At 55.2% G+C, this 13,669-nt stretch overlaps 1 protein-coding gene across 4 annotated transcripts in view; it reads left to right on the top strand.

The window, feature by feature from the left end:
• The window catches only part of RPTOR (regulatory associated protein of MTOR complex 1), a 338,061-nt gene that overhangs the window by 233,368 nt on the left and 91,024 nt on the right, over positions 1–13,669 (top strand). For all 4 annotated transcript variants that reach the window (XM_040640059.1, XM_040640061.1, XM_040640057.1 and 1 more), the window contains exons 10-11: positions 1,598–1,673; positions 8,110–8,211. In XM_040640059.1, coding sequence (XP_040495993.1) covers positions 1,598–1,673; positions 8,110–8,211 — 178 coding nt within the window. The remainder of the gene's footprint in view (positions 1–1,597; positions 1,674–8,109; positions 8,212–13,669) is intronic.

Raw genomic sequence — 13,669 nt, 5'->3', positions numbered from 1 at the left:
GGGGGGGGGGCGCCGTGTCACAGTAGGCTTCTCGCCTCCTGATCTTGATGAGCTGGGGGCTGAGAGGGTGTGGCGCTGGCTCTGCTGTGGGCTTGGTTCCCGGGTGTGCCCGTAGCAGCTGTAGCTGACTCCTGGGGCCCAGAGCCAGGCTTCACGGCCAGCGCCCTGGATGCCCCCAGCGCCCACCTCACACCTTCCCCTGCCCCCACCTTGTACACACTTTCTTCCAACTCCAAGTTCAAAGTTTTTATTTGACTAAAGTCAAGGAATTTTTATAGAGTTTAATTGCAGTAATTGACTCTGCTTCTAACAAAGAGCAGATATCTCCCTCAGCGCGGCTGAAGAACCATTTCGCCTGCAGCCTGGGCACTTATCGAGCATATGGGAACTATTTATTGCCTGTTCTTTGAGGCACTTTTGATTACGCGCTGATTGCCTCTTAATTAGATTGGCGGGGGAAGGGCACGCTTGTTCAGAGGGGCTGGTTTGGAAAGCTGGACTATATTCCATGTATTTCCAGAACGATGGAGGGCCTGCTAGGCTTTTGTTTGTCTTACACGTTTCCTGTGTTTCTGGCTGTTTACATTTTTCCTTCCCGGTGTGGTCGTCTCTGGGGACGTGGAGAAACAGGGCCGTGAGTCTCATAAACAGCAGGTGGAATCCCGCCTCTCAGGAACTTCCCTGGGAAGAGAGGTGGCCACACTGAAAACCTGATCCGTGTGCTGATTCCCACTTTGTCTCCATGAGGAAGGGAAGGGGCAGAGCAGGGGCGCAGGAACCCCTGTGTCCCCGGCATCCACGCGTCCATCTGTGTCTGTAGAGAAAGGGAGGTGATTCTCTACGTCAGTTTAGAACCAACAGCGAATGCTGTGAGCGTCCCTCGCCCGTTGGTGCCCCCGCCAGCGCGCCTGCTACCCACGTCTCCCAAGGACCCTGCGAGCAGGCACGATCGTTACTCCTTACAGACGGGGAAACAGACTCTGGGGAGCTGGAGCCACGTGCGCTGGACCCTGGAGCCAGGCTGGCGGGGCGCTCACCATTTTGTACATGTTTTGAGCCAGGTCCTGATGCCTTGAGAAGTCGGTGGAAGGTGGCCAGGGTCACACATGGGAGAGACTTGCTGTCCCCTCCAACAGGCACCGCCTGCCTTGTCCCCGAGTGGCTCACGTTGGCACAGGCCCAGACTCCTGTGTTGGGCAGGGTGGTGGCGCAAGGCCAGTCCTGACTCTGGGCGGGACAGGGGACCCACAGACGGACCCACCTTCTGGTGCCACAGTGGCCGTTTCTGATGAAGCCCCGTGGGGCATTTGTGTACCCATGCCACGGCTGCTCTGTGGGCGTGGACAGGCTATCGTGATCAAGTGCGGGGCTGAAGCTACAGTGGGAAGTGAGGCGAGTCCCTTTACTGTTCCCAGGCTCTTCTCGTCTGATTTCGAAGAGAACCGATGTTAACAAACAAAATGGTTCTGGCGGGCTGTCAGATGTCTTCCTGATTCTCCTGAGGATCCGCGGCCATGGCTCTGCCCAGACATGGCCAGGGCCCCTCCCGGAGAAGCGGTCAGTAAGGCCTGTGGGTGTCCCTCTGTTCTCTCCGCAGGCAAGCCTGGGACCTTGCAGTCGACATTTGCCTCTCTCAGCTGCCCACCATCATCGAGGAAGGCACCGCATTTCGGGTAAGTCCCGCGAAGTGTATCTGCGTGGTCCATCGGGGGGCTCCGTCCCTGGGCACGTGGTCTGCAGAGCCCCCAGCGCAGGTGTGGCGCCCGGAGCGCTGGGTTGTCAGATTTCTTTCGCCCGCCTGGGAGAAGGTGCCGTTAGCGGAAGTTTGAAAGATTGTATCAACCAGGGGTTAAAGATTTTGAAACAGCGAGCTCTCAAGAAATGTCTTCTCTTAGAATGATGTTCTTGTCAATCTGCTTTTCTTAATGCATGCTCCCTGACCCCGTGTTCTAGGCTCTGCCTTTTAACCAGAATGGATTATGGTTTCCCTGAGACTCCTGACTGGAACCTGAGGGTGTAAAGCTCAGCCCTGAGGGAACATCTGGTCCCCAGGCCGCCCAGGGGACTGACTCACCAGGGGTCGCACAGCCCCTTGTCTGCTGCACGGCCTCCGGGTTTTCATTCAGGATTCATGTATCGAGTCTGAGTGTGTGTGCACCAGACCCAGCCCCTCCCTGGAGAGCCCTGAGGAGGGAGGAGGGTCACTCATGTCTGTGCACATGTGCCCTCTGACCCTCAAGGATCAGGGAACCTTCCAGGTCTGGGAGAGCCGGGGCAGCAGAGCAAAGTGGGTGGTCGAGGCCATGAAGGGTGGAGCTGGAGGGTCAGAGCCACTGGCCTTCCCTACCCACACCTTCGTCTCTGACCCCACCCAAGACTACAGTGGCACGCTCGCTCCCCTGTGTCCTAGTTTCCTCTTCTACAGGGGAATCAGGGTGGTATGCAGTTGAAGGGGCACAGGAAGACTGAAGGAGTTCATACAGGCTGAGTGCTCAGGTCAGGCATGGGGCGTGTGGGGTACCTGTACGCATGTGTACGTGTGAAGTGTGTGCGTACTTCACACCAGTGTGGGATGTCTGTGTACGTGTGTGCTCGTGTGGGTGCACGTGTGTGCGTGCATATCTGTGTGGTGTGTGTGTGTCCCCGTAACTCCTCAGATGAACTCAATGCCCCTGGTGGGGGTGATGAGCTAAGAGGCCTCCCTCTCTTTTTTATCTCCTATTTCCTCCTCCTTTGTTACTTGACGTTTTTCACATTTTATTATGAAAACTTGCAAACCTACAGCGCCGTTGAGAGGATTGTACAGTGAGCACCTGTGTGCCCACCGCTCAGTCCTGCCACCAGCATCGGCCGCGCTTGCTGGAGCGTATCCATTCCTCTCTCCAGCTGCCTTTTTTTTTTTAACACACTCACAAGTTACATCACAGACTGCCTTGCATTTTAAACCCTGAAGAGGAGGCTGGCAGAGCCTTCCCTCGGCTCTCACCAGTGTGCTTGGTGTCAGCCGAGGGTCCCCTTCCCATTGGACCCAAGCTCTGGGCAGGGACCGGGCTCGAGCATAGTCACAGGACTCCGTGGGGACAGCCCTGGCCTCCCCTCCACCGCAGCTGGGTAGCCCTCCCCAGTGCCTCAGCTCGCCAGAGGAGGCCAGGGCCACAAGCACGTGTTCGGAAACCCTAATACGCTTTCGGCTTTTTGTATGGTGTATGGTTTTACTTTATACCCTTAGGGGATCAGAACTATATACTTGCGTGTAAGATAACACAGTGTCTGTATCATTACCCTTCTGCTTCAGTGCCAGGTATGTTTCCAAGGATCTCAATACCTCATTTCTAATCTGCTGGAATCCGTATTCTGCATGTGGGAATCATTTCCCCAAATTGTGGCAGGGAGGGGTAACCAATGTAGACCACATGCTGGCTTTTTTATTTTGTTTTCACTTCTTTGGGAGCAGAACGTACGTAGAGAAAATTGCACGCCATGAATGTGTGGCTTGAGGAGTTTTTATGAGATGAACCCACTCGAGCGACCAGGACCCGAATCAAGCGGCTACACGTTAGAAGCCCACAGAAGCCCCTTCCTGCTCCCTTCTCTCTGCTTTCCCCAAGGGCCACTACTTTCTTGCCCGGTTTTGTGCACTTGGATACACAGAATCCTGCAGGAGGTAGCCTTTGTGTCTGACTGCTTTCACCCAGCATTACGTCTGCTCCCGTGGGCGCAGCTCTTATCCCAGTGTGGGGTTCTCCAGAGCTCACGTGCCCCTCCCCTGGCCAGTAGCATTTTGAGTTTCCAGGTTGCAGTCCCCACAAACAGTACCGGCCAGGCCCAGGCCAAGTCATTGGAGCCTGAGGCCAAGGAGAAATCAGTAATTCTGAGGCTGTCTTTACTTAAATTTTGATATTTTGTTCATTATGGATTTTTGCTTTATTTTTTTAATATTGCATTAAAGTATTTTTAAATCTCACTTACTGGGTTTTTTTGGTGCCCCCTTAAATTTTGTTCCTGGGGTGTATGCCCCCCTTGCTGCAGCCTGGCCCCAGCCTAGCGTGGGTGCTGCTAATTTCTTACTTGCCTTTGGTGCACCTATGTCAGGGGTGCACCCTGGGAGTGAAGTTTCTGGTCACCAGGCAGGCACGTGGTCAGTGTTAGTAGAAGCTGCCAGGCAGTTTGCCAAAGTGACCGAATCAGTGTTCACTCCTACCCACAGCGCACGAGTGTTTTAGTCGCCCGGTATCCTCATTCCTACTTGGTATGTTCTACCCTTTTCCCCCTTATTTGGCTATTCTGGTTCAGTGTGAAGAGGCATTTCACTGAGATTTTACCTTATATCTTCCTGGTGGTCAATAGTGTTGAGCACTGTTTTGTATTCTCATTGGCCATTTGCATATCCTCTTTTGTGAGCTGCCTGATCAAGTCTTTTGATTTTTCTTTTATGTTATGTGTTTCCTATTGATTTGTAGTGATTGTATATATCTTCTGAATACAATCCTTTGTCACTCATTGTGATTTTTTTTTTTTTTACTCTGGACTTTATTTTCACTTTTTCAGTGTTTTTTTTTTTCCTTGAACAGAAGTTTCTTGTTTTAACATAATCCAGTTTGCCAGTTTTTTTTCTCATACTTAAGACTTTTGGTACCCTGTTAAGATGAACATCCCTGAGAAGGTGTTCTCCTCTTTTTCTTCTGAAAGCTGGATTGTTTTACTTTTACCCTTAGACCTGCAGCCCATCTGGGATTTACTCATATGGACAGTGTCGGTAGGGCCCAAGATACGCTCTTCCACACGTAGATGTTCAGTTCATCCAGTGCTATTTACATCGAATCAGGCGACCATCTTGGTGGGGCTGCTTCTGGGTTCTGTGCTCTGCCCCGTGGGTCACTTTGTCCTCGCACAGGTACTGAGCACGCTTGATTATGAAAGCACTTTTGATAGGAATTACACAGCTCCGTAGGTGGACTTGGGGGCGTCTCTACAATGTTGAGTCTTCCCGTCCGTCAACATGACTGCAAATGGTATCTTCGTAAATGCCATTTACTGTTTTCTTTGTATACGTAGGGCTTATAGGTGATTTGTGCAGCAGCTTTACTAAATTCACTACTTTGTTCTAATAATTTTCCTATAAATTACTGGCTTCATCTTAAAACCTCACTGTCAGATACCCCAGAACAAAGCCCAGCATGTATGTCACTCTTCCAAAGTCAGTAGTTGGGAAGACAGATTTTAGTCAACAATGGAAAGGAGCCTGATGAGAACCGGCATTTGCTGATATAGGAGGGGGAGGAGCATTGCACGCAGTGGGAAACGTGGATAATGGACTTTCTTGAGGGGCTTAAAGAGAGCCCTTCTGCAGACTGAGCTCTGACAGGGGGGCTGGAATCCGAACGCTCCTGGCCACTGCGGTTTTCTTTTGTCTCCTCTAAGTGGTGAGGTCGTCCTGAGGAGCGAGTAGGTCACTGCATGGTCAGGACGGCACCAGCCAGTGTAGGTATATGTGGGCCAGGGGTGACAAGCAGGAAGAAGAGGAAGGGTGTTGAGATTAACCACTTCCTTTCTCACAACAACAACAGCAAAAGGCTTTCTGGGTCCCCCAGTGGTCAAGCATGGCTCTTTGTGCCCATCTGCCCCTCCCGCTTTCTGTCCTTTCCCCTTGCACCTGTTTGCAGGCCCCTGGGCCATCTGACCCATGGGCTGACCGCAGAGCAGCCCGCCTGGCCTCAGAATTGTCCTGGGAGGTCCTAGACATGCAGCCCCATGACTCAGAGCCTCCGCCCAGGCCTGTGTGAGCTGTCCTCCAGAACACCCCTCCTGAGCTCCTATTTCCCCGAAATCTGCACAGCAGCTCTGACGAGATGGAGGTAGTCTTGGAGGTCTGGCCCAAAACCCCGGCTCTGTGTCATTGTTAGATGCACATGGGGCAGCTCTCAGGGTGTTCTGTGGAGCGTTATCTAAAACGCTGAGCCCCGCCTGTGCTGGGAGGCTGCCCCGTCTGTCCGCTTCCCCACACTGTAGGGAGCACGGCAAGCCTCACTGCGTGTTTTGATGGCAGAGGCTTTCCCTTTGACAGTTTTGGGTGAAGAGGTGAGGAATGCTTGTCCTCCTTTCTGCGTGGAACGGTTTTTCCAGCAATTAGCAACATGCGAACGTCCATAATTCAAAAACTAACTTGGAAGGAAGGGAAAAGAGCTGGAATGACGTGAATTACCTGAGCTGCCCTCGGGGACCAGAGGTCTCCCATGTGTGGGGAGGGAGAGCTTAACGAGGCTGCTGTTTTTAATCAATCAATGAATAGTTCACACTTAGAAACAGGAAAGACAGTCTGGGGCTCCATCCCAATTCACAAGTTGTCCTCCAGATTTGGTTCACGTGGTGCAAGCTGACTTAGCAGGAACACGGATTCCTGGGTGGCATGTGTTCTCTGCTGGCTTCTCACGTGACAGACTTTTCTAAGGGAGCACTGTGGCTCTGACCACCAGGGTCCTCCACGGACATGTGTCCACACAGGTTCACACTCACCAGAACCCGGGGCCACAGCCACATTTCCACTTTCCCGCTCCCCTTCCTTACACACAGACACACCTCTGAAATGCAGCCCACTCTCCCCCTTGGAGAAAACAGAGAAGATGGGGCAGGGAGGATGGGGATGGGAGGAAGAGAGTTATAACTTGGGATTTTTGTTTGGGGCTCGGGACAGCAGAACTGTGTGTTAGGTGAAAATGATTGTGTCTGAGTGAAAAACCCAGCCATCCTGCTGCTGCCCAGCTTCTCGGTTCCCGCACCTTCCCATGGCCAGGTCCTCCCCTGCCCCCTGGCCTGAGCCAAGACTCCTTCTGTGCTTTACCCAGTCCCTGTCACTGTGGGTAAAGGCGTCCCCTCTGCCAGGCCAGTAAGGACAGACCACCTCCACGCCCCCACTGCTGTCTGTGCAGCTTGTCCCCCCCCACCATCACTCTGAATGTGACCTCAGTGTGTGGTCTGGCAGCCCTGCCACCTGCTGGCCCCTCCCTCCACTGACCCCAGGGCATCCTCACGGACCCTCTGCTGCCTTGCCCCCCACTCCAGGGCCCCTGAGTAAATCACAACTCTGGGTGACTCTATGCCTGTCCTGTCCACCTGGACCTGCACACAGGCAGGACTCGGAACCCCTGTGACCCTGCTGAGGTCACCACAGAGTTTCTTCCCATGCTTTCTGCTCGACTGCCTCCTCCCTTCCCATCTCACTGAGAAATAGAAGTGATGGAGAGACCCCTGCAAGCCTTGCCATGTCTGCCCTCATCCCTGCATCCGGGCCCGTCTGCCTCCCTGTCCCCTGCCCCCCGGAGAGCCCGCCCCAGCTTGTGTTGCGGCAGCCACCCTGCCGGTACCGCTTCATCCGCGTACAGACGCGCCCTCACCCTCCCACCGTTAAGCCAGAGTTCCCGGCCAGGTGGCCCCTGTCCCCTCCAGCCCACTCCACTTCTGTCCTTCCCCTTTGCAGCCAGGTCCCTTCACAGACCGTCTACACTGGAGTCTCCAGATCACCTTCCCTTTCACCCTGAGTGCACTCCACTGTGCCCGAGGCTGCGCCTCCGTCTCCAGCGCCTCCGCGCTGCTCAGCGGGTCACGGCAGAACCAGGCTCTGTCCCGCCTGCCCGCCACCCCTTGCTCCTTCCCCACTTCCCACCCTTGGCCTCCGGGCTCAGCCCAGGCCCCCGTTCCTCCTCACTTCTCTCTGAGTTTGCGCCTCCCGTGCAGACGTCTGTCCTGCCCTGTGGGCTCAGCCCAGTGCCCACAGGGTGTCCAGTAGGCTTCTCAAACTCAACACGCCCAAGGCAGGATTCCCCACATTCTCCCTGAAACACTCGTCTCTCCGTTCCTTTCCCAGCTCAGCCCAGGGAACCCCCTTCCTGGGGCCCCGCCCCAGAGCTGTCTTGGGCCTCGATCATGTTGTGCTGCCCCTGTGCAGTCTGCTCCACACGCCCCCTGCTCTGCCCTTGTCACCCTGACCTCCCTCACCTGGACCGTCGCGGCCTCGGGTAGACGTGGGGGCTGCACTGAAGAGGGGTGGGTGCGTCAGGGCAGAGCTGAGAAGGAACGGGGGTCCCTAACTAATGCCCCCTGCCTGTCCCACAGCACAGTCCGTTCTTTGCTGAGCAGCTGACCGCATTCCAGGTGTGGCTCACGATGGGCGTGGAGAACAGGAACCCACCCGAGCAACTTCCCATTGTTCTGCAGGTGAGTTTCTTCCAATCGGCAGGGTTGGCTGAGCACGTTCCAGGGAAGGAGCTGGAGCCAGGGACGTGTCTGCAGGTGTGTGACGCCGTGGCTGTGTCCTCAGCCAGGTGGCTCTCGGGAGACATCAGATCCCTCAGAAGTCACTGGGTCCCACCGCAGACTTATTCCAGAAGGGCTTTCCTAGAGACGTCAGAGTTCCCTTCCCCGCTCTCATAAATACTAATTTGGGTTGTAGTCAGCTGCCCTTTCTGGGGGACCCACGGAACGCTGCAGCAAATGTGCTCCGTGGCATCAGGCCCTTCTGTTTGGAAGGACATGAGCTGCAAATCCCCCCGGGAGGAAAGGGACAGGAGCAATGAGCACATCGCAGACGGCCCTCGTGGCTCCTCGCCAGGCGTCCGAGGACTGCGGGTGATTGACTGGGTGGCAGGCAGGCGGGACCCGAAGCCCTGCCTTCCCTTCCATGGAGAGCACATGCCAGCCCATCACGTGGCCGTGTCAGTGCTCACACGAAGACTGGGCCCCGCTAGTGGGTGGGAAGCTCAGTGTTGTGGGTCTCGCTCAGCTAATTTATTTGGCTAATGAGATCAGATGGGGTGGGATGGCGGAGTACCAGCGTTCCTCACAGGTGGGGAGATGAGAAAGCTGTCATGGAACTTTTGTGTCAGCGAAGGTGTGTTTGTGGGAAAGGCAGGTTCGACTGCCTCTGGGTCCATTCGCTGGCCACAGAACCGGAGGTTTCACCTGGCTCAGGCGAGTGTGCCAGGACCCTCAGACGGCGAAGGAGGCTGGGGAGGACGGGTGCTGGAAATGTGGTAGACATGCCGCAGAGATGACCGGCGGCGGGGGGGGGGGTGGAGTAGCCACGGCTGCAGCGTCTCCCCGGACGTGTCTTGTGTACCACGACTGAGGTTGCAAATAGAGCATAGAGATTGTTAGCTTCCAGATTAGTTTAGGGCTATCCCGAGTTCGGAGGGCGAGCTGTAAACAAACACATTTTTGAAGCGAAAACAAATAAAAAGAAAGAGAATCGGTAATAAGGACGAAACACAGCTGACCGCATGGCAGCCGCCGGTGCTCCCTCCCTCAGCGCGTGCACGCGGTGGCCAGGGGTGAACGGGCAGATTTGCAGGGACGTTGTGGTGCAGGTGGGACGTGCTAGGCACGTCGCTCCTTCTGGGTCACCAGCATGTTCACTTGTGAGGGTCCCGCTGACCTTCCTGTGATTTCAACGGTGTGACCGAGTGATATCTGTCCTTTCCAAAGCGTGAGTGCGATGCCGCGCTCGCGGAATCAGGTCTTCGGGGTCTGGCAAACAGTCCTGCTGTCCGTGGCCTGCTATCGGTGTTTCTTTTTAATGTTCCATTTACAATCCACACTCCCTCGGGGAAAGAGAGGCCCTAATAGAGCCAACTTCCTGATGCCGAAGTGAGGGACAGGGTTCTGAGAGAACGGAGGGGAGATGCTGTGCGTGTGATCTCTCAAACAGCCATAAGCAGCGGGCTCTTCGTCATCCCGGCGGGCTGTCTCCTGGGCTGTGCCCAGCCTGGATCAATGCGGGAACCTTTACTTAACAAGCAGGGAAGGCCGGGTGTGGACGAGCACCAGCTTCATGTGCTGTAACCCACGGGGTCGGCCTCTTTCTCATTAGTTCAGTTAACTTCACTCTGCTTTCTCTTAAAGTTTATTTTTGCCAAAGCCTGGACCCCGTTACCCAGAAATTATCCTCCAGGGCCTTGGCAAGTCAGAAAGTATTGCTTAAGGAAAGGAGAATTTTAAAGCAGACTTTGTGGCTTTTCCAATTCCTGCTACTTTTCCCACGAGCCGGAGAGAATTTTCTGTGCCTGAAGACTCAGAGGCTTTAGCAGATGACCTTCAGGGTCAAACGAAATGTCTTCTCAGGCCAGCTGATTTGCAGTCCCTCCTGTGAGTGTAAGCTTGGAAGTAACTTCCCTGACCAGCCCCAGGGTCTTTTCTTGCCTTTCAGAAGAATAAACAGGAGTAGGAAGGAAGTCTCTCGATGCCCGCAGCACTGCAGGGCAGTGCTCTCAGTCTCGCAGTGGACGTGACATTGCTCTCTGCCCTCCCTCTGGTGGCCGGGGGGCAAAGAAGCCCCAGACCGGGAGGGAAGGACCCACATGTTGTCGGAGGGAGAGAGGAGGGGTTTCGCAGGACAGTGTTAGTACCTCGGACCTCGAGAGTCAGTCCGGGCACTTTGTCGGGAAGCCCTGTTTGCTTTCACTATCTCCTTTTATTTACAGACAGAATTTTTGGTCTGAAAGCGAGGGTCGTTCTCAGGTGACAGCAGGAAAGTAACGGGGTGTCATTGTTACACGTATTATATACATCGTTGGCTCCGGAAGCTGGTCAGCAGGCTCCCGGCCCGCAGGGTCCCCCACGGTCCGCCAGGGCTGGGGCTGGAGAATCTGCTTTCGTAAGACGCGGCCCCGCCGAGAAGCCTCGGCTGGGAGCCTGAGCGCCGTCTGTGCACAAGACTCACGAGCTGTGGCCACAGCTGCGCTCGCGCCACCGCAGTTTAGCTTTAGTTCGGGCCTCCACAGATGGAAACGCTCCGTTCACCAGTTGTCTCTGGTGTCCGCAGATCCCGGGCCCGTCTCAAACAGGAATGATAGTAATAAAAAGTACAAACAGAAGCCAGTCCTTATTTTAACATAAGTTCTAATTTATATTAGCTGTCAGTTATTTAAATATAAACGAACAGAAGGAATCCGAAAAACGATGTAACACCTGACATTTTCCCCGGGACTCTTTATTGACGGTGTTCATTTTCCCATAAAACATGGATCGTCACAGCACAAAGTCCCGCCTTGCCGGAGGCCGAGCCACGTGTCATCAGCACGGACAGCAGAGGGGCAGCAGATCGTGTCACGGCCGTCGCTGTGAGCGGGGCTCCCGGCTCGCTGCGGGTTTGCCGGGACGCCGCCACGGTGGGGCCTCGCACCGCTGGCCGCCAGGTCTCCCGGCCTGTGCTGCCTGTCCTTCCACCGCACATCGCTCTAATGTTTACCCTGGAAGACACGGTTGGTGTTTTAGATAACAAAGGGAACCAGATCGCAGGCTTCGCCAGCGTTCGCGGCCGCCGTCTGTTGACAGACCGCAGCTGCACTCACAGCCTAGGCTCCAGGCGCGGCTCACGCGGACAGCTTTGTTTGCTTAGAGCAAAGACAGTCGATGAGTGGCTTGTGGAAGAGGCGGTGTCCTGCGCTGCAGGCCCATGCCATGCAGTCAGCGTCCAGGACGCGCCCTCGAGGTGGACGGCACGCGCCAGGTGCTTCCATGGACCTTGTCTCATTCAGCTTTGAAAATGAGCCCAAGTCGTAGGTCATCGCCTGCCCCCTCTGGCTGAGGACACGGAGGTCCCCAGAGGTTACAAGCTCCAAGCTGCACTGTCAGGAAATGACAGGACGGAAGCCAGGCCTGCGCGGCCCCAAACTCACCTTCCCGCCGACTGTGCCCTGCTGACCCCAGTCTCAGGCGGCAGTGGCAGGTGCTAGCCACGAGTTCAGTGGGAGAGGGATTAGGTCCCCCATCACCTCCCCTGTTCCTAATCAGGAACTCAACATCCCCCAAATGCCCGCGCCCGTCTGGAGGCAGAGATGTGGACGTGGGTCTGGAGCAGGGGCCGACTGAGGTGAGACAGCATTCCAGGGGCCATGTCCAGCAGCTGCTTCTCCTCCTGCCCTTCCCAGCCCCTGGGCTGCCTGTCCTTCTCGGGACCTGATGCTGTCAGGACCCCTCCCTGCCTCTCCCTCCAGCCCATGTTTGCCCCTCACGGGAGCCCTGGCTGCCCCATTTCCTCACCCCCGTTCCATCCCACTCTGCTCTGTGCCCTCCTACCGACCCCAACACTATCCACACCCTGTACCCCGGGGTTGTCTTCTCGGGTCCTGCTACCAACCTGCTGGAGCAGGTGACACCAGCGGAGCCTTCCCTCCCTTGCCAATCCCTCTACCCCACTCCCCCACCCCCAGGGGTGCCACCCCATGATGGCCACCTACCCTCGCCTCTCTGGCCTGTCTGCTTGTCCTTCTCTGGCCTCATTCCACATCTTCTCTTCCAGAGCCTCCTCCTCCGACCTGCCTTCTCCCTCGGCCAACAGCTTCCATGGGCATGTCCCCGGCCGTCTTGGGTCTCTTCCTCCCCATCAGTCGAGGTCACGTCCACCCCGTTCCCCTCTCCATCCAGCCTCCAGCCAATCCATCCCCTCAGCGACCACATCGGACAGCTCACTGCTGCTCCTCTTAGGAAATCCCCAGCCGGGGCCCGTCATCAGACACCCCAAGCTTTCTCCTCCCCTCTGGGATCTGGCTGCACCCCGGGGAGGGTGGGGGCTCTTGTGATTCACAGCTGTGCCCACCATCACAGGATTGTTGCAGTGTGGCTGTCTGTCTCTGCAGCTGATTGATGGGGGAGGGGGCTCCCCGCTGTCCCCTCTTGCGCCCCGTGAATGCACGTTGGGTGGCTGGGAGCAGCAGCAGACAGAAGAATCCCTTTGGGGGTCTCCGTGGCCTCGAATGTAAAGACCATGAGGGAGAAGTCAACATAAGTGACCCCATTAGAAATCTAGGGGCGCCTGGGTGGCACAGTCGTTAAGCGTCTGCCTTCGGCTCAGGGCGTGATCCCGGCATTACGGGATCGAGCCCCACATCAGGCTCCTCTGCTGGAAGCCTGCTTCTTCCTCTCCCACTCCCCCTGCTTGTGTTCCCTCTCTCGCTGGCTGTCTCTATCTCTGTCGAATAAATAAATAAATAAATCTTTAAAAAAAAAAAAAAGGAATCTAAAACTCTGATGTAACAAAGAAAACAAGAGAAAAAGACACTCTTTATACAGAACTCTTTCACGTCAGTAAGGAAAAGCCAAACTTTTAAGTAGGAAAGTAAGGACACACATGGTCAGTTTACTAGAGAAATAGCCACTTACCCCGTGACGGAAGATAATCAGCCTCACTTGCAGCTGAGGTAATTCAGATTCAAGGGCAATTTTTACCTGCTGTATTGGCATGGGCTTCTGGTGCCCAGGAGCTCTTAATCTGGTATCTGTTAAACCTCCAGGGTTCCTCTTTGTGTTGTCCTTTCTTAGAATTAAGAAATTCAGGTTCAGAGAAGTCAAGTAATTTGCCCAAGGTCACATCACCAGAGCGCGCACGGCAAGCTCATCCTGTGTCCTGTGATCCACAAAGACCCAGGGAGAGAGCGCCCACCTGCGTCTCACTGGGGGTCAAGCTGATTCAACCAAGGGATAATGCAGTAATAAAAAGCGTATACAGCTCCGACCCTTGGGTTTGTCCCGGGGAAGAACCATGTAAATGTGCAGAAAGATGCCTGTTAGGACATGTATCACAGCACGGTTGATGATAGCAACAACTGGGTAGGAGTTGAAAAAGCGAACGCTGCGGAGGTGTGCACGGGGTGATGCAGACGCAAAACCACGGTATTTG

This window comes from Ursus maritimus, unplaced genomic scaffold (assembly GCF_017311325.1).
Source record: "Ursus maritimus isolate PB19 unplaced genomic scaffold, ASM1731132v1 scaffold_24, whole genome shotgun sequence".
NCBI classification, from domain to species: Eukaryota; Metazoa; Chordata; class Mammalia; order Carnivora; family Ursidae; genus Ursus; species Ursus maritimus.
Note: the sequence above shows the minus strand (reverse complement) of the source record. Positions and strands in the feature narration are given on the sequence as shown.